Here is a 20,238-nt window from a genome sequence, read left to right on the forward strand (position 1 = left end):
TAATGCAATTGATGACGTAGAGGCGACCTACCCTATAAATAATTTTAATGAGGTGTGTTGCAATTCGCAAGCTGCTTCGAAACATTTATTCAAAGTAGGTACATACAGTTCGTACCTACCTTACGTTCGAGACGATACTTTTTCCATCAACATTCCGCTTTACGGCCCCGCCATCTACCGGTAGCCTTAGACTTTAAAATATTTTTTATTAAATCTACCATTGTACCTTAGTCTTATTTCAGAGTAATACATCGAAATTAATAAATACCTAGATATTTATTTTTGAATTTCATAGTTATCGTAGTTATACTAACGGGCCAGCTCTAGAAAACAAAGAGTGCAGAGTACAACTTTATTGCTACCTTATTCTGAGGAAGCGTAAGCGTAAAAGTGACTAAAACTTTTTATGTCAATATACAGTCTTTTTATTATGTGTTTTTCTATTTCTTGCGTACCTTGTTGTTTTGATGCTATCAAATCTTTGTACTAGCTTTTAAAAGTACTTTTACGTTATTTAATGACTTTTTTGTGTTAATTACATTAAATAGTCGCTAAATGTTTTATTTGTGACCTTCATCCTTCATTGGCATTTTGATTCAACCAGCTGTCAGTTTAGTGAAGTAAAGTGAATGAACAGAAAGAAAACATAACCAATTCTTCTACAAAAAGATGATTGTAAACACAAGCTGAGGTCCGTAATAAAATTAAAATGAGGACCGTAGATCACCATTTGCTGGAGGATAAGATGGAAGAAGCCGTAACTCATTATATTAACAGCCACTCCCACGAAGTAAGTGTAAACATTTTGTTAATCTTGCCCAAAAAATGTAAACGCAATGGATGCTTGCCATTCTTCTGTAATACAGTTCATAATTTGTCTATTTGTCATTTATATTTATAAATCTTTAAACTAAAATTCACCAAACCACATAAACTTATGCATCAAGAAGTTTGTTGCAGTTGTCTGAAAAATGTTGTGTATTTTTTTTCTCAGCAAGTCCATGTAGATGGCAATGGCTTGGGTCTGAACATCCAGGAGGAGGGCAGCAGTCGCGTCGTCACCCTCATGCACTCGCAGTCATTCTCCTCACAAATGTGCAGGTACATTTTTTTTATTACTCCTCAAAAACTGGAAAAATAAATATTAGCTCTATGTAAACAAAGACAATGGATACTTCCTGTAGGAGTGTTGCAGTGACCTGTGACTCTGGGAACCTTGTATGTACTGTAATTAATTAGCCTTTGGATGCCTTTTACTGTTTGTATTGAAATTTGCTAAATAATAAAGCTTTATTGTCCTGAAAACCATTCCATTCCATTACTGAATTCTCATTTTAATGAATGTATAAGAATAATTTAATAATCTTGATGATGTGAATGATTTAGTAATCCCCAGCAGTAGTACAGCAACATTGTAATAAGTTTTGGGGTTGAGAGTTTTGAACATCCAGCCAGGCAGGGTTTTAAGTACTCCCTTGCTGGGGGTATGCAGAGGAGTACCTCTGCAGCCAGTAGGCTGCACTCACTTTATACAATACTACCCAGTATTGTACTTAAACTCATTGTAATAGGCAGCAAGCCTATTACAATCCTTGGGGCACAACTAACACCCAAGACCAAATATCTATGATTCAATGCGCTGACCGGGTATCAAACTCAATACCAAAGCATAATGAACTCAAACTCAACTCAAAATTTTTTATTCATCGTAAAAATATAAAATTTTCTGATGAACGTAAATTTTTACAAACTACTCTCCGTTCGGATAAGGGGGGCTCTTTCTGTCTAAGGAGAAGAACGGAAGCAAGAAACTCCTGAGCCATCTTTTCAAAAAAAGACTTAATACTAGTTAGTATACAGTACTTATAAGCTTAATAATAATAATTATAATAATATGAGCAGAGCTAACTATTTATCACAGCCATGCATTAACGTCCTCTAAGTAATCATAAATTTTATAATAAGCTTTTTTAAAGAGTTTCTCTTTTAATGAACCCTATTCTGTATGTTTGTTTGCAATAAAGTGTTGAAATAATTAAAAACCCTGCACCACCTATAATCTATTTGTTCTTACTTGGCACAAAAGGTAAACAATCATGGTTTCGTTACGAAATTTATCATGTGTGCTAGTAAGTATTTAATTTTTTGTTATTTTTTATTTTAAAGGTAAGTACCTTTTGTGCCAAGTAAGAATGAATGCAGTATAATCATTCTGTATAAAATATTTTGTAGTAAATAAGCGTGTCCACAGACAGGTGTCAGGGAGCGAGGTGGGCGCGGGGTGGGGCGAGGAGGACCCCGAGCTGCGCATCGCGGCGCTGGCGGCGCACCTCGCGCAGCACTCGCGTCTGCACCAGCCTGCGCATGTCAAGGTAACGTGTTAAGGGACGAAAGATGGTTGCAGGATAATGTAATTAATAATAACACTAATAACACAGGCCTTGCTTACACCCATGAGATAGGGAATTAATGTCTAAAAGAATGAGTGAAAAACAAAGAACATAATCATCATCACAACAACCCATCACAACCTTACTGCTGGGTCTCTTTCCAATGAAGGAAGGCTTTTATACCTAGTCCACCATGCTGGCCTAGTGCGGGTTGGTGGACCCGAACATAAGGAAGCTTGTGCTGTGAGAATGAGCCAAGACTGTCTGAGCAATCTGTATAAACAGTACAGTAGTAAACATATTTTCTTTCATTCTAATAGTAGATTGTAGTACCCAAGTTTGATTAGCGCACTCTCTGTTCCATCACTTTAGTAACGATGGAATGGATGACTCACACAACTGAAGGGCCCTATAGAACTGAAACATGTTATTAGAACACGTAGTGTTATAGATACAAAAGGATGATCTCTTATTTTCCTGTCCTAAATAATTTTTTGGTAAAAGATTGAAGGTAACTTTAGCTTACTTAACTGAAAAATTGGTGTTGTGTTTCAGATACCCACCTCTAGGAGTGAACTGGAATCCTCGGTGATGCTGGAAAGACTTGCCTTCAACGGACAGACCCTGGTAAGTATTACAAAGCTATTATATGCATAAACTAGATTTCACCTGGAGCTTTACATTGTCTTACCATTAATCATTGATTGTCCTGGCTGATGTCACTCTATCGTGTATCACATACTCTTTACGCGTCAAATCAAATGCCCAAAGACTGTTTAGATGCAGGTGCAGGTACTTACATCCCCAATTAGAATAGAATAGAAGTTGGGTTCTGGTTACACCCCCACATAAAATAGAATCGAATAAAATAGACTTCCCCACAAGACTTAACTTTGATCACTTGTCTGCAGGAGCACCAATCAGAGCCGATCCTGGTGGAGGTCCCGTCGCTCCCCCCGCTCCCCCCGCTGCCCCCCCTGCAGGGGATCAAGCGTTGCGAGCCGGACTGGTACAAGACTAAGGCACAGCTCAAGGTGACATAGAATAGAATATTGCTTTATTGAACATCACATAAATCAGACATACAAAAACATACTTGCTTACATAGGTGAAATAATGCACACACACATTCAGCGGCCTTATCCCTAAGAGCAATCTCTTACAGCCTAAATGAAAATTAACTGCACACATCAATATTTATGTAATGCAACGGATAGAATTTATTTACTTTTCACGTTGAAAAGCCATGCCGGAATTTTCATACTCACAAATAGTATGCTTAATGATCTGCTACTGACCAACTTTACGATGTGTTATGTAACATGTTACACAGCGAGCATTCGTGCAGTTAGTACATAGTGTACTGGGATACCAACGAGCAAAGAGAATACAGCGTTGCGTAACATGCTCGCTGGGAATGTTACATTACAGTCCGTAACTTTGGTCAGTACCCACCTTAAGGCAACTTGCTTTTTTTTTGCCTGATTTTGATGGATTAAAACCTCTCTTCTCCTTCTCTTTCAGGACGACTCCCTCTCCCTAGCTGAGGAAAGCCCCCCCGAGGCGGCGGCGTCCCCGCGGCGCCAGCACAGCCGCAAGAGCCTGCCGCACAAGAAGCGCATCTCGCGCCGCCTGCGCCGCCCGCACGCCACTCGCAGGCCACAGGTATCATATCGCGATTCGCCATAAATACGGCGCTCTGATTGGAGCTTTGGATTGATTCTGATTGGATTGAGAACGTACTAAAAGAGTTTGTCGACGTCGATAACGAACTCGTGTAGCCTTGCCTGGTGGAATGTAAAGACGATGTTGCCTTGTTGACGATATTGATTGGACTGATGTGATGTGAATAATGTTACAGTGAAGGAATCATGTTACATTGCATCGGTGTCGATATGAAATAAAAAATAAATAAACATAAACTCAAAGTGCTATCAAAATACTTTGAAACCCAGCCTGAACATTATTCTGTTCCACTACCTAAAAAAATCTTGGTATTCATGCCAGTTTGTTAGTTCACCAATGACATACACAACTTCAGCACACATATTAACACCCTTGTTCTCCCATTCCAGGACATAGTGGTGATAAACTGCGCGGAGGGCGTCCCACAGGACGAGGAGATCTTGCCCGACAGCTTCGTGACAGAACCTGCTTTACCCCCTCACCACCATACTGAGGTGAGGATAATATATCTATAAGTACCTCGTTTCAGCTAAGATGATTCCGTTGACGTTGTAGAGACGTTTTGAGTTTTACGGATTTAGAGATATCCAATTAGTAATTAATGAAATTTGTCATTTTTCTATACGAGTCGTATCCAATGAAATGTAATTGTAATTGAAATTGACTCACATTTCTCAGTATAGTCATGCTACACAAATTTGCTATTTACTCTTAATTTACTTGATGAAATACATAAAAAGACACATAATCTGGCTTATATTTTAACGGCTGAAGGAAAGAAGAACTTTTGAAGCTCCAAAAGTTACTTATTGTTTAGATTTTTTATGATTTAGATTTGACACCAGCTGTCATCCCATACATTTTCGAGCTGTCCAAACGGGCCTATTATATTTCGGCGACTATAATATTCAAGCGTAATTCCGAAAATTGTGACCTGTCACATTAATCATGCTAGCTGAAATAAGGTATGCCTAAATACAGGCTGTTCTATTTCTTAGTGCGTTGTGTTATCGTCACTCTAGGTTCCTTTCGTGCACCAGTGGTTCAAACTTATTTAAGTACCTCTCTCTATCCTCAGCTGCGTCCCGTGTACATCTGCCAGCTGTGCGGCGCGTACTACGCGGAGGAACAACTGCGGTTCTATCAGCACCTGCGAGCTCACTACGAGCCGCCCGCCGGCATCGAGCAGGCCGACCTCGCCATAGACAAGGTAAGATTAATAGCTGGCAGAATATAATATACATCTAGCAATAAAGAGCGGTGGTAGCTCAGTTGGGTAAGCACCCGCTTCTTAAGCCAGAGATGCGGGTACGAATCTCGGCGCTGGCATGTACCAATGACTTCTTTGAATCTATGTACAATGGATACCATCGCTCCTATGGTGAACGAAAACATCGTGAGGAAACCTGCATATCTCTGTATAAACACATAATAATATGTGGGGACATTTTACATACGGTTATCCGACCCCAAACTAGGGAAAGCCTGTAATATGGGGATCGGACTGCTGATAGATGCTGATTTAGATATGATAGATAGATTATTAGCACCTAAGACCCGATTAAATATTATATCGGATGTTCACTGTACTGCTTAAATTTCAAACTCAATAATAATATCCACGTTTTTACCTTTCACAGATGACCAACACATGCATAGTGGACAACGCCGCCAACCTCCCCGACTCAATAGTGGAACTGTCCCTCGAAAACACCATGCCCAAGACCACCATGTACCAGACCATAGACAAACATATCCTCTACACGACCAGCGATAAAACGCTCAATTACTCGACTAATAAGGTGCTATATTCCATGGCTAGCATGGATAAACCTGGTGATAAAGAAGACATGTATGAGGAGGAAGAGAGGATAGAGTTCTACAACTGCAGTCGGTGTAATAAGACGTTTAGGAAGCAGAAGCATTGCGAAGCGCATATAAGGGAGGCGCATTCGAAGGTTAGTACTGTTTATATATTAAGGTCAGTTGTATTGTATAAGCCCGGCAAGTTGCTATTGCGTGCCATTGTTCAGAGCAAGTAATGTTGGCCTTTGTACACTTATAACAGGTCATATTGACAAGGACGCGATGACTAAATTAGCAAATAATTTTACAAAAACTTCATGCCGCGCAGCAATAATGGCAATTATGGACTTGTACCTAAATCTCAGACGAAATTTGCATAAAATTTGCACCATTCCTAAACATTATAACGCTCGCAGATAAAGATACAGTATTGGCAAGCCTTAGACACCTACCGTGCTATCTGCACAAGTCAGTTCACTTTCATATTGTAATTCTTTACCTACAAGCCTTATAGTAACGTGTACTACCATCGGGTCTTGGGTGTTGATATTTAAATTGAGTATCTATCTATCTATCTATGTATTTGTGTAGATATATCAGCTGCCCGACACTCATAACACAGGTTCTGCCTAGCTTGGGGTCGAAAGGCCGTGTGTGAGATGTCCCCACATATTTATTTATTTATTGCGATACTTACCGAAATAAAATGAGTCAGTCCACCATTTTCATATTTCTACTTTATTGCCGAGACTTATAGCACCAAATTCTTCCCACAGGTAGACGAGATGAACGAGTTCAGCGAGCCCGAAGACCTGATGGAGGGCATCCACGTGGCGGTGGAGGGCGCGGCGCAGTACTCGCCGCCGCTGCCGCCGCTCGAGCCCCCGCCCGCCGACCACATCTACAGGTAATGGATGATGATGATGATGATTGGTCCAACCAATAATAAGCTTCCAACAGAAGTTGCTCAAATGCCAGAGAATAAGTTTAAGGCCAAGATAAATAGTCGTTGCTTAGCACTTGCTCAAACTAATGCTTAGCCAAGTACGACTTCACCTGAACAAAGTCGAGTTGCAATGAGTCTCTAAAATAGACACTACATAGCGTTTGCTCGGCTAAGTCACTGGCTTAGAACCTGTTATGTCAAATCTGCGTCAAATGTATATTTATTTATCTGTGGTTATAGTTTCATTCCATAGTTTTTCAGCAAATTTGGTATAAATGTGGTCTGTGGATAGCGTGAGAGCATAGAATAATAATTTCCTGAGAGTGTGGCAGATGTGACAACTTGGGTATGCTAAGCAAGGGCCAAGTCTTGAAAAATGTGAACTCGAACTCGGCTAAGTCAGAGTGCGAACTTACTGGCATAGTCTGTGCTCAAGTAGTGTCTATTTTAGTGAATTCGTGTTCTTAGCATGTGCTTAAGCTAAGACTCCGTCTTAGTTTCGTCTATTTATCTTGGCCTAAGTGTTACATTAAAGAGAAACTCAGTAAAAAAGCTTATTATAAAATTGATGATTACTTAGAGGACGTTAATGCATGGCTGTGATAAGTAGTTAGCTCTGCTCATATTATTATAATAATAATTATTAAGCTTATATGTATTGTATACCAACTAGTTTTAAGTCTTTTTTTGAAAAGATGGCTCAGGAGTTTCTTGCCTCCGTTCTTCTCCTTAGACAGAAAGAGCCCCCCCTTATCCGAACGGAGAGTAATTTGTAAAAATTGACGTTCATCAGAAAATTTTATATTTGTACGATGAATAAAAAATTTTGACTTTGACTTTGACTTTGACCAACCGATTTCGGCCATGGCGACCACTTCGACCCCTAGTTCTGTTGGCGCGCGTGCGCCCTAAGATGGCTTATATAGCCGATCTTTGCGGCGAACCCCTTTGCACAATGTAATGGACCAGCTCAGTGACACGAGGACCTGATGGAAGCTGAAGTGACAGAGGACTGGTCATATCTGCCGAAGAACCGATAACCGTTGGGGTAGACGAGTTTTCGAGTGGAGACCACACGCAGCGTGGGACGCCCTCCTGCCCTCTGGACTGACGACCTTGGGCGGTTAGCCGCTAGTGCTTGGATGAGAAAAGCCGAGGACCGAGTGTTGTGGCGCTCCTTGGGAGAGACCTATGTCCAGCAGTTGATGATTATTGGCTGATGATGATGACGAGGTCCTGATGGAGGGCATCCACGTGGCGGTGGAGGGCGCGGCGCAGTACTCGCCGCCGCTGCCGCCGCTCGAGCCCGCGTCCGCCGACCACATCTACAGGTAATGATATATAATAATATGCGGGGACATCTCACACACGGCCATCCGACCCCAAGCTAGGCAGAGCCTGTGTTATGGGTATCGGACAGCTGATATATCTACACAAATACATAGATAGATACATATTAAATATAAATATCAACACCAAGACCCGAGTACAAATATTTGTCTTTAAACAAATATCTGCCCCAGCCGGGAATCGAACCCGGGACCTTCCGCATCAGGGCCACTAACCACTACGCCATCCGACCGACAAATGATGATGTAATGGACCAGCTCAGTGACAAGAGGACCTGATGGAGGGCATCCACGTGGCGGTGGAGGGCGCGGCGCAGTACTTGCCGCCGCTGCCGCCGCTCGAGCCCCCGCCCGCCGACCACATCGACAGGTACATCGAACCCGGGACCTTCGGCATGGTAGTCAGGGTCACTCACCACTAGACCATTCGGTCACGTTACGTCTACGTGACTGTGGAGAGATTGGACCAATGAAAAGAAACTAACTAATCTAACCAACGTTAAAAAACCCCGACATTCAAATGCTACTAGCATTAAGTTCGCCTTTGTACAATGTTTTTATGTGCAATAAAGAATTTATAATAATTCAACATTAAAAGTCGCATAACTTTTGATCAGCTAAATCGATTTTGATAAAATATGACACTCAGGGTAACATTATCTGTGATACGAAAGAAACTAAACGAAAATCCGTTCTGCTGTTTAGTAGCTTACGCTTCCACAGACAAACAGACTTACACAGATACGTTCAACTTATAACACCCCTTTTTCTATCAGGATGCAAGGGCGGACTTATTTACCTATCCCGACATTCCCCGCAGGTACACGAGTCGTCTGTCGCCGCCGCCGAGCCTGGCGTGCGCCGCGTGCCCGCTCACCTACACCCGGGAGGACCAGGAGCCGCAACAGCTTAAAGGTATTGTACTTAGTTTAGTAGGGATCCATGTGTAGTATTAAATGTCACTTTTGATTTACGTCTTCATTACAAGGACCCTTAATTTGCCAGAAAACAACCACTTAAAATCGGTCACCCAACTAATGTGTTGCTGTTAAATTATCAGTACGATCAGTGAAGCTAGCTCACCTACGGACGATTTGTGATTAATGTTTATTCAGTAGACACTTATTAAATAGTTCAATAAGAGCGTAATGGCCTATAATTCGTCACTAAACAATTAGGTTGGAACGTAGACGAAATAAAACAAAAAAAAAATTGAAATTTATTTATTTCCTAACATTTTCTCGTTAGCTTCTATGTTACTACATTCATCTACTTCGTTATCTTTCAACTCCACTTCAATTTTCTGCAACGTTTTGTTAAATGTCTCCGGCAAATAGAAGTAGAAAAATATCAGTATGAGACTGACACCCATCGCACTGACAAGGAACATGCCATGTACCCCGAGGTATTTCAGCAAAGATGGCGTCGTTTTCATCGTAACAAACGAGCATACTCCAAATATTACACTCCCGATTCCCATACCTATACCTCGATGAGCTAGCGGGTATATCTCGCCTTGCACTGTGAACAAAGTGCCTAGAATACCACCATTTAATAACAAAAGATACACTAGCATCAATGAGAATGGAAGCCAGGATATCTTCATAGGCAATATGCCTAGATGTGACAGATACGATACAGAACGCGTATAGAACCGTTACACAGGGAACCCCTACCCCGAACATCAGATGTCTTCGTTTAATCTGTGTGACGGCAGCGGCTGATATGCAAGTCCCAGCCAAGTTGCACATGTCTATGACAAATGTGTAGTAGCCAGCTCGCTCCAGGTCCCCAGTTATAGCGTTTACTACATCCATATAGGATACTATGGCCAGCTTACCACAGACGTCTAAATGCACGACACAGACGAAGGTAATCAATGTTGCCTTCAAGAACCCTTTGTCCAAAAACGCTTCAGTAATCCGCCGAAATATCCCAGATCGGTCTGCGCGTTTCCTAGCAATGACCCGGCCCTGCCACTCGATCAGTTTGTCCAATTCTTCCTTCTCTTCTTCTCCTCGGAACCAGTTGAAGGATTTGCTGCATTCTTGGAATCGTCCTTGCGAGGCGAGCCACGCGGGACTGTCAGGGCTTACAAGCAAAACTACTAGTGCTATTATCAGAGGGACATATGAAAGTACAGCTAGAATCCTCCAATGGACGAAGCTGCCCAAAAATCTTGCACTTCCGAGGCCAAAGACGAACATTGCGAAGGTTACATCTAGCATCGTTCCCCGGATTTTCGGAGAGCAGCATTCTGCTATGCTCATTGCGTTCAAAGGTCCAGAGCCACTGCCGAGGCCGTATAGAATAAACGCAATGAATAGCGTCGTGAAGTCACTAGCGAAGTAAAGCGTGATGATGGAGATAGTATTAGGGAGCAGTAGTGACATGTTGATCCATTTTCTTCCGAATGTGGTGGTCAGAATGCCTGCGATGATGCGCGAAGGGCATAACGCCAACTGTATAATTGACGCTGAAAAGAAACATTGAATTGTGTAAAATCCGCTAAGCAAACTAGGTGAAATGACTAGTCACCTCTCTAGCAAAACCATCGTAAATCAAAACACACGTCCATCTTACTCGTATATTACACTTCTCTTTTCATCGGGGGTTGAAAACTTACGTATCCAAGATTCCTGCTCCGCAGTCAGTTGAATCCTGCTGCCTGGCTGCCTCAGGTTGACAATCATAACAGACTGGAGTCCATAGATGAAGCCCATGTGGTACTGGTGACACCACAGGCCGAACGAATAGCAGCACTGAAATAAACATATACTTATTAAACATATATTATAGGTACATTGTCGGATAGTCTCCTTTCTATAGGATCGGGTTACGGATTCGGATAGGGTCCTTCCTAGTTTGCCACCGTGTTGAGAAGATTGTCCAGTTGGATTAGTCTCAGTCGCTGACTGCCCAGGGCCCAGGGTGCGAAGGGACTTAAATATAGAACTGGTGATACGTAAGTGTAACGTGAGGAAGCTTCTTTTGGGTTGTTACTTGTTATCATTACCAACATGAAATGTGTATTACCCTAACCAGTTTTCATGAGTTCCCTATAGAAATAGTTGAAAAGTTATCGGTCTTTGCTAGGCTCGAAATAATTTGAAAATGCGTCATTTATTATTTGCAATTAAATAAACAACATAAATTACCTGTTTCAATAAATGATGCACCATAACTACCGATTCTTCATTATTCAGATAGAAGCGAGCTATAAATTCACATTTCCATTTTTATTTCACCTTTGTTCATTGTGACACATCCAAAGCACACATAGGGCCTAACATAACACTAGTCAAAAATGTATTTAGCGAACTACTAAGCAATGTTGCATTGCTGATAATACCGTAACTTAGTTAAGCTAATATAATGTTTTGTTTTTATACTTATACAAATATTTTTGCAATATGTTATGCTCGATAACGTTACTTTCAGAGGTGTATGGCTGAAACTAACAGTTTTCACACACGTCAGTTTGGTATAGAATTATCTGTTATATATGTAAATTAAGGTGCGTATTCAGTATCTAATAGATGATACATTGAAAATTAATTACCCCGCACCGATAGTATAAAATGGTTGTGCCGTTACAGAAATAAATGTTTGGATACGAAAATAATTTGACATGTATTTGTATGTTTTTGCGAGTTACCTACTGATTACTTTTTACTGCGTATCGTGGAAACCTACCTACTTATTCAGAACACTTCTAAATATTTCGAATAATCGCCTAATTAAAATACGCTGTGCGATAATAATGATTATTATAACCCTAATTACAAATGTGGCCACAGAAAGACAGTTATGCGTTGTGAACATTTGGAGTCAGCTTAGGGATATAACTTTGTATTAATCTTAAATGTTTTCTACACATAATATTATGTCGAGACAGAAAGTTAATCAGATCATTCTGGGACATCAAAGAATTTACACACTTTACCGTTGTAACTTTGTACCTAACATTCGTTAATAAATGCAACAGATGTTCGCCATTTTGATCTTTCATAAACTTTCCGATGTGTACCCATGGACACCGTCTCAACATATTTTTATAATTATGGTAAACATATCTCACTTGTGTACACACATTCCTCATTGTTAATCTCCAGTGCCTACTGATGAATTAGCAGTAGGCATTTTAGAGGACTATGTGTCTGATATAACGATTAATTAATAAATTTCAGGGAACGTATGAAATAAGGTAATAAATTTAATCAACTTATTTATTAATCAACATCTTTTCATTAGCCTCTACATTGGAAGTCAAATCATTACCGCCAACATCTTTCAACTCCACTTCAATATTCTGTAACGTTTTATTAAATGTCTCTGGCAAATAAAAGTACAAGAATAACATAATTAAACTTAATATGATAGCAAATATTGAGAACAAGCCGTGAACACCCACAGATTTTAAAAACGTTGGCGTCATTTTGACTATGATAAATGTGGACAAAGTGAAAACGAAGCCCGCTACTGCTATGCCAACGCCTCTGAAAGCCAAAGGGTACACCTCGCTTTGAATGGTGAAGAAGGTTCCCAAGGCACATGCGTTGATCATGAAGAAGTAAACCACCATTACAGTGAAAGGAAGCCACGATAACCTCGCCGGGAGCAAGTTCAAATACGAAATATAAGAAATCCCGCAGAATGTATACAGCATCAGTAATGTAGGTATCCCTAACCCGAACACTAGAGTTCTTCGTCTCATTTTTTTGACTAAAATTGCGGAAAGACTTAATCCTAACAGATCGCACATGTCGATTAGAAATGCATAGTAATTCACATTCGCTGGGTCTTTAGTTATAGAGTTTAAGATATCCAAGTAGGCAATCACGGGGATTCTACCGGTCATATCGTAGAACAGTAAACAGGCACACGTAATCATTGTTGCTTTCAAGAACCCTTTATCCATCAACACTTTCGCTATCCGCCTCAGTTTGCCCGATCGGTCGGCGCTTTTCTTCGTAATCACCCGGTCCTGCCACTCGATCAGCTTGTCCAATTCTTCCTTCTCTTCTTCTCCTCGGAACCAGTTGAACGCCTTGGTGCATTCCTGGAACCGTCCTTGCGAGGCGAGCCACGCGGGGCTGTCGTGGCTCAAGATCATTATCGTCAGCGTAACGAGCAAAGGCAGAATGGAGATTAAAATCAAGTGTCTCCAATCGAAGAATTTCTCGGATAGTCTGGCTGCTCCGAAGCCGAAGACCACCATAGTGTATTTAATGTCGAGCAAGGTTCCCCTGATTCTGGGGGAACAGCATTCCGCTATGGCGATAGATTGCACCGCCGAGGCCGCGCCGCTGAAGCCACAGATCAAATACGCAGAGATCAGCATGGTGAAGTCATACGCGAAGTAAAGTGTCACCACTGTTATGAGGTTCGGCATGACCAGTAACACGAGGATCCATTTCCTTCCGTATCGTGTGGTGAGAACTCCTGCGACCACTCGGGTGGGAAATAGGACTAGAGTCGTGATTGCCGCTGAAACAATTACATTGAAACATTATTACTTGTATTAATCCTAACCAAATAGTTATGTTTTTATTTACTTGTTCATTAAAAACCAACTACTAATGATGTAATTAAACGAGTGAATAAGTGGGAAAGTTGTTGAAGAAGTGTCACAAATGTAGGTGTCCATATCTCGTTATGTTTGTTGATTAAACGCGCCTAGAAAAATGAAACGGATACCCGCGAGCCGTTCACCTTAAAACTTTCCACTTTTGCCGTAAGAATTCCGGAATAAAAAGCCTATATTATTTTCAAGATTATTTTCAGAAAATTTAGTGCAGCCGTTTCCCCAAGAAAGAGTAACAAACATTCCCAAATTTCCCACCAACATTCGCCTATATAACATGAGTAGCTAAACACAAAAGACACTCACGTATCCATGACTCCTGCGCAGCCGTGAGGTGTATGAGGCTGCCGGGCTTCCTGAAGTTGAGGATCAGCAGTCCTTGCAGGCCATAGATGAATCCAATTTGGAACTGATGACACCACAGCGCGAACGCATACAGTATCTAGAAGTTAAATTTGATTGTTATTTTTCGTTGTCAGTTCTTCAACATCATCATATTCATCACCATCAGCCGATATTAGCCTAGGAGTAAACGTCCGGTGTTCAAAACTTCTTATTATCCGATTTTCCTGTTTGAAGCATTACTTCAGTTGGCCACTACTCAAATATTTGCATTATAGACACGACTTATGTCAGAAGAGTCACTTTTACTCACTTAAAAATTGTCCACTAATCACTTATCGAGAAGAAAATTATTTTTTCTATGAAATTGGTTACCTGTTTATACATAGGATTCTTCATTATAAACGTCTACAACCAGAATGAGATAATTCGCCTAACTTTTCATTTAATTTAAACAGTTGTGTACATACACGAATATAGTACTAGAATAGTACGGTACATTTTGAGTACAAAAGTTAATTCTCGATAACATTATGTAATAAATAATAATTAAAAATTACCGGATAGCGCCGGATCAGTTAGTATCACCGACTCATCGAGTCATCCATGAAACTAACTAATTATTCTCTGTCCCTCGACCGAAATTGGTACCTAGATGATGAAAAGTTTAAATAATTTAAGGCTTAAGATGAAAAGATTAAATAATTTAAGGCTCTCTTCTCTGCTCTGCCTTCTTCTAGATTTGGCCATGGTAAATGTACAAAATTCATGATAGGATTTTTAATTTTTAAGTGACTTCCATTGAAGGTATATTCGCCAGCTATGGACCAATTTTGATAATTATTTGTTTGATCTATTGGGTTAGCCTCTTCTTTACGAATATATGAATAAATTATCTGATCAAACTCGTATTTCTATCCGCAGAGGAAGTGTTCCAGCGCATGTTCGATAGCGAGATCGACAGCCAGGGCTACCCCGGCGCCATCATCCACGAGGCTGAAGAGCTGAGCCAGGAGCCGGTTCAGGAGCCGGTGGAAAATCAGGAGTTTGAGAAGAGTCAGGATGTGGAGCCGAGTGGTGACCCCGACGGGAACAAGACTGGTAAGTTACTTATGTTTATTGATGGCAATTGAACCGATCACAGTGATGCATATCATAGGGTCGATATCGACTAAACCGAGTGGTGACCCCGACGCGAGCAAGACTGGTAAGTTACTGAGGTTTATTGATATTAAATGGCAATTGGACTGATCACAGCGATGCATATCATAAGGCTCCCATACATAAACACGATGCGACGTCGCTTCGTCGTGCCACTCTCTAGCTTTCACCCATTGAACACAAGCTAGTGGGAAGGATACGTTTTAATGTCGCGACGTCGTGGTCGTAAAAACTGCCTCCCCACAGACGATGACGATGAAATGATGTCAGATCGGGTTAAAACGCAATAAAATAACTTAAGATTTTATGTGTATAAATGCTTCAGTATTCAAAAACTTTACCCAACTTCCTCCCCCAGACATGACCCTCCTAAGCCCGCGCAAGAAGGGCAAGCTGTTCAGCTGCGGCCAGTGCCCGCGCGTGTTCAAGCACCGCAACAGCCTCCAGTACCACGCGCTGAGCCACGCGGGCACGCGCGCGCACGCGTGCACGCACTGCGGGAAGCGGTTTTACACGCACCAGGCGCTTAAGGTACAGTTCCGTTCACGAAGGGTGACCAAAAACTAGGAAACATGACTTAACCTCCTGACACCTGGCGTGCTATGAGTAGGACATTGAAAAAAAATAAATAATCTGTAGTTTAAAAATACCTATATTAAAAGTTTTATGGAGTATCCCTGTTATTCCTTTAAAGTTTTATAAAGTACCTATCCCTTAAACAATTTATTCTTTGACAAAGTGACAAAACAGTTCAGTAGTTAAAAATCTGTATTTCAGACTTGAGTCACTGTTGCCGAAAAATACAGTTTCGGTCCATGTTACTGCTAAGTGCTTCTGCAGAAAAACTTTAGAGCCATGTATAAATAATGATGCTCAGCCCAAAATTAAAATCAAGATCAAAAGTTACTAGTGACGTCTCCTGATGCTTTCAAAATGTCCTGCGCACCCTAGGTAGTCTGTGATTGACGTTAATCTGGCTAGTTATTATTCTTTCACCACCGTTTTAAATCCAAAGTAGAGGTACAAAGGCCGTCAATCCAGTAAGCTGAAGTTTGGCCCCTGATCACTACTGAAAAAGGATACCACGACAACTGTTATTTTCTCATCATCTCAACCCATCACGTCCCCAATGCCAAAGGATAACCGTGCCTTGTTATCTCGACTAAAGACGCATCTGTTATTTCCTAATCTAATAATCCTAACTAATATTATAAATGCGAAAGTAACTGTGTCTGTCTGTCTGTCTGTTACTCTTTCACGCCAAAACTACTGAACGGATTTGAATGAAACTTAGTATACATACGGTCTAGACCCTGGGAAAGAACATAGGCTACTTTTTATCCCGGAATTCCCACGGGAAAACTTTTTAAGGCGAAGCGAAGCGCGCGGGAACAGCTATTCATAATAAATTATCATTTAATAATAAATTATCGTCTGCAGGTCCACATCCGCATGCACAACGGAGACAAGCCGTACAAGTGCGACGAGTGCGGCCGCGACTTCCGCCAGTGGGGGGACCTCAAGTACCACATGGTGTCTATACACACGGAGAAGGTAAGAGGAAATATTATATGTAATAAAAAATATATATGAGGAATGAGGATATCTCACATGGCTATCCGACCCCAAGCTAGCAAGCAAATACAAGTGCGCAACACACGAATGTTTGTCATGCGCAGGAATAAAGCCGTGGCCCAAAATTAATTTAATTAATAAAATTAATTGAATAAAATTCATTGAAAAACATTAACGGTTGAAGAATGGTGGACGGACCAAAAATGGTGCTATTATGTCTTTAAAGAAATTCATCACGGCTGCGATATGTGGACCAATAAATATGAATAGGGGATATCAATCGCATCCATACCAACATAGCACATCTCTTGTGAAAAAGCACCAGCAATTCCCTAATTTATAATTATTTCTACTTTAGTTTTGACTTTACCAAACCCTCCCCTTTTCCAGAAACACTACAAGTGTGAATTCTGCGACAAGGAGTTCTCTCGCAAGTATTCCCTCAGCGTGCACCGCCGCATCCACACCGGCGAGAGGAATTACAAGTGCGAGTACTGCCCCAAGACCTTCCGCGCCAGCTCCTACCGGCTGAGCCACATGCGCACACATACAGGTGTGTATACACACATACACACACACACATACACACACACTGCCCCAAGACCTTCCGCGCCAGCTCCTACCGGCTGAGCCACATGCGCACACATACAGGTGTGTATACACACACACACACACACACACACACATACACACACACACACACACACACACACACACACACACACACACACACACACAGACACACCACACACACACACACACAGACACACACACACACACACACATACACACACACACACACCACACACAAGAATTTTAGATCTTTCTCCATTATTCACTACGAACCTTCGATGACCAATACGCCGACCATATACCTTGTTATAAAAAAACTCCACAAAAACACTTACATTTTAACAATGAATGATACTAAATATACTTTGAGTTTGCTTATATTCTATTCTACATTCCAGGGTACAAGCCGCACAAATGCCCAGAGTGCGACAAGGGTTTCCGCGCCACGGCGGACCTGCGCCGCCACATGACCACGCACGAGAAGATGAGACTGAAACTGCAAGAGAAAAACAAATTGAAGAACAAGGAACAAGAACAGAAAACAGATGCAGAAGCGTCCCCCGAGACCATCACACCCGAGGATATCAAAGTAGAAACTGATGGTAAGAAAGAAACAACGGAAAAGGCGAAAAAAGAACCGGCTAAATCTAAAAAGGCCGCAGCTAAAAAACAATCACCGTCAGATAAAGCTGATCCACCTGAGAAGAAACCTCCAAGTAGAACACGAGCAAAGAAAGGCGCGCCGAATGTCACAGTGAACCCTAAAAACAACGAACAAATATTCAAAAACACAGAATTCGCTAACAACGTTGAAGCCTTCGATGCGCATGAGATCAGTCCGCAGTTTAGTAAGTTCACTTTCAATAATGTCAACGATCATCAGAGTCAGGAAACGATACCGTTTAGTAAAGTAAAAGACGCTAGTTTTAGTGAAAGATTGCCTGAAGTTCGCGACTTTGCAACGCTGAAGCCGTCTTTATTCCGCCCGAGTGACAGCGACGCTGACAAAATGCCGTTCCTGACAGCCGCTGAAAAGAGAGAGAACACGGATGGAAAGTTGACAGTGTTCACACATGTCGAAGATAAATCCTCAGTAGTGTCGAATTCTCAGATGACAGATGTTCGGTCGAGTGTAGAGTTTAGAGACAATAGGAGTGAACTAACCGGGGACGCGATAGAAAGCGGATTTTTCGATCGCTACGAATCCACGTTTTATAATATACCAGCGGTATGAAAGAAGGCGTTTAAGAAATAATTCTCTACGACTCTAGACTATCATAAATAGTCTCGACAAAACACTACAATATTGTTTTCTAGACATTGTTTGTAACTGAAAAGTCCAGTTTTTGCACGTTTATTGTGGCTTATTGTTGTATCAGATTTGAGCGGTGACCGGTTTCCTGTCTGTCCTTTATTACTGTCTAAACGTAAAATAATTTGTGATTTTCCAACTCAGGCGTTTTTAAAGGAAGGATCCTTTTTGTCTATAATAATGCTTCAGAATTTCCCCAAAATAGCGATGATCATCCTTTTGTTACATAATTAGTTATTCTGAATCAGTAATTTTTTTGTATATGTATTAACAGGGTGTCCACTATCTGGAAAGTCAGGGAAGCTCTAGGTGGTCAGGGAAAGTCAGTGAAATTGATGGGCCACCTGGAAAGTCAGGGAAAAATTACTTTTTTCTAGCATATTTTTTAACATACTTTCCTTTACTTTCTTTTCCTAATCCATAAGGCATAAAATAAAATCTTGTTTAGTTCTGGAATATTTTTGACTGATCCTTACTATTTTATAATAATTATTATAAAATATTATAAAATTATAAAATAATTATTATAAAATAGTAAGACGAATAGGAGACGGCTGAATGGCGTAGTGGTTAGTGACCCTGACTACTGAGCCGAAGGTCCCGGGTTCGATTCCCGGCTGGGGCAGATATTTGTTTAAACACAGATATTTGTTCTCGGGTCTTGGGTGTTGATATTTATATTTAGTATCTATCTATCTATGTATTTGTGTAGATATATCAGCTGTCCGATACCCATAACACAGGTTCTGCCTAGCTTGGGGTCGGATGGCCGTGTGTGAGATGTCCCCACATATTTATATTTATTTATTTATTTATTTATTATACGATAAGTTTTTTAAATCTACGTGATGTAATAAAATATGACTGATGGAAAAAAATAGTAGGAATTCTAAAAGATTAGCTAGATCCCGGACTCAGCTGGTAAAATTATGTCCCGTATAGATAGGTTGATGCAAAAGAGGGTGACTCATCTCACCAATCAAAACAAATTTGGTTTAAAGACTTACATAGAAGTTTGTGATAAAAAATAACGTGATTATGTTGGTGCAAACGCGTATTAACTGACTTTGAAAAAAGGAGGAGGTTCTCAATTCGCTAATTATTTTATACGTCAGCGATGCCGCCTCCGCGCGGCATCTATTAATCAATATTATATTTTTAGAGTTTAGAATGACCTCCTAAAGCTTAAGAGGGAACTTCGAGAAATAGGTATTCAGGAAAACATTTGCTATCGTTTGGTCACTTATGCCCCGGGGCCAATAGAGATAAATGCAGCTCGTGACTGACATAGGTACTTTCCTTGATAAAATTTCGGGAGAAATCGTTATTCACCAACTAAATATCAACAAATCTTTTAGATTTTGAGGTCAATCGCTTCAGCATAATATATTCTAGAGTTGTAGGTTTCGCTTTTTAAAAAAATACATTGTTTTTGTTTAACAACGGCGTGATTCGGCGCAGTTTTGATCATAAAAATTGCGTAGCTTGAGGTGCCTATAAGTTTGAATCTA

At 40.9% G+C, this 20,238-nt stretch overlaps 2 protein-coding genes across 3 annotated transcripts; one reads left to right on the top strand and one right to left on the bottom strand.

The window, feature by feature from the left end:
• Nucleotides 1-481: 481 nt before the first annotated feature.
• LOC105398366 lies at nucleotides 482-18,749 on the top strand. Its single transcript, XM_048624941.1, has 16 exons — nucleotides 482-790; nucleotides 995-1,101; nucleotides 2,252-2,372; nucleotides 2,946-3,017; nucleotides 3,302-3,424; nucleotides 3,915-4,055; nucleotides 4,466-4,570; nucleotides 5,155-5,286; nucleotides 5,717-6,034; nucleotides 6,659-6,789; nucleotides 8,998-9,092; nucleotides 15,031-15,207; nucleotides 15,626-15,798; nucleotides 16,708-16,821; nucleotides 17,233-17,395; nucleotides 17,814-18,749. The coding sequence occupies exons 1-16, from the start codon at nucleotides 710-712 to the stop codon at nucleotides 18,647-18,649; spliced, it is 2,889 nt and encodes a 962-aa protein (XP_048480898.1). The 5' UTR covers nucleotides 482-709; the 3' UTR covers nucleotides 18,650-18,749.
• Nucleotides 12,396-14,716, bottom strand: LOC119692258 (facilitated trehalose transporter Tret1). 2 transcript variants are annotated; one of them, XM_048624942.1, is made up of 3 exons: nucleotides 14,667-14,716; nucleotides 14,071-14,206; nucleotides 12,396-13,667 (listed from the first exon to the last, which is right to left on the bottom strand). In XM_048624942.1, the coding sequence occupies exon 3, from the start codon at nucleotides 13,570-13,572 to the stop codon at nucleotides 12,403-12,405; it is 1,170 nt and encodes a 389-aa protein (XP_048480899.1). In that variant the 5' UTR covers nucleotides 13,573-13,667; nucleotides 14,071-14,206; nucleotides 14,667-14,716; the 3' UTR covers nucleotides 12,396-12,402. The 2 variants fall into 2 exon arrangements, with proteins under 2 accessions (XP_048480899.1, XP_037968054.2); XM_038112126.2 differs by lacking the exon at nucleotides 14,667-14,716 and adding an exon at nucleotides 14,482-14,610.
• Nucleotides 18,750-20,238: the final 1,489 nt, after the last annotated feature.

Source organism: Plutella xylostella, chromosome 13 (genome assembly GCF_932276165.1).
Source record: "Plutella xylostella chromosome 13, ilPluXylo3.1, whole genome shotgun sequence".
Classification (NCBI taxonomy): domain Eukaryota; kingdom Metazoa; phylum Arthropoda; class Insecta; order Lepidoptera; family Plutellidae; genus Plutella; species Plutella xylostella.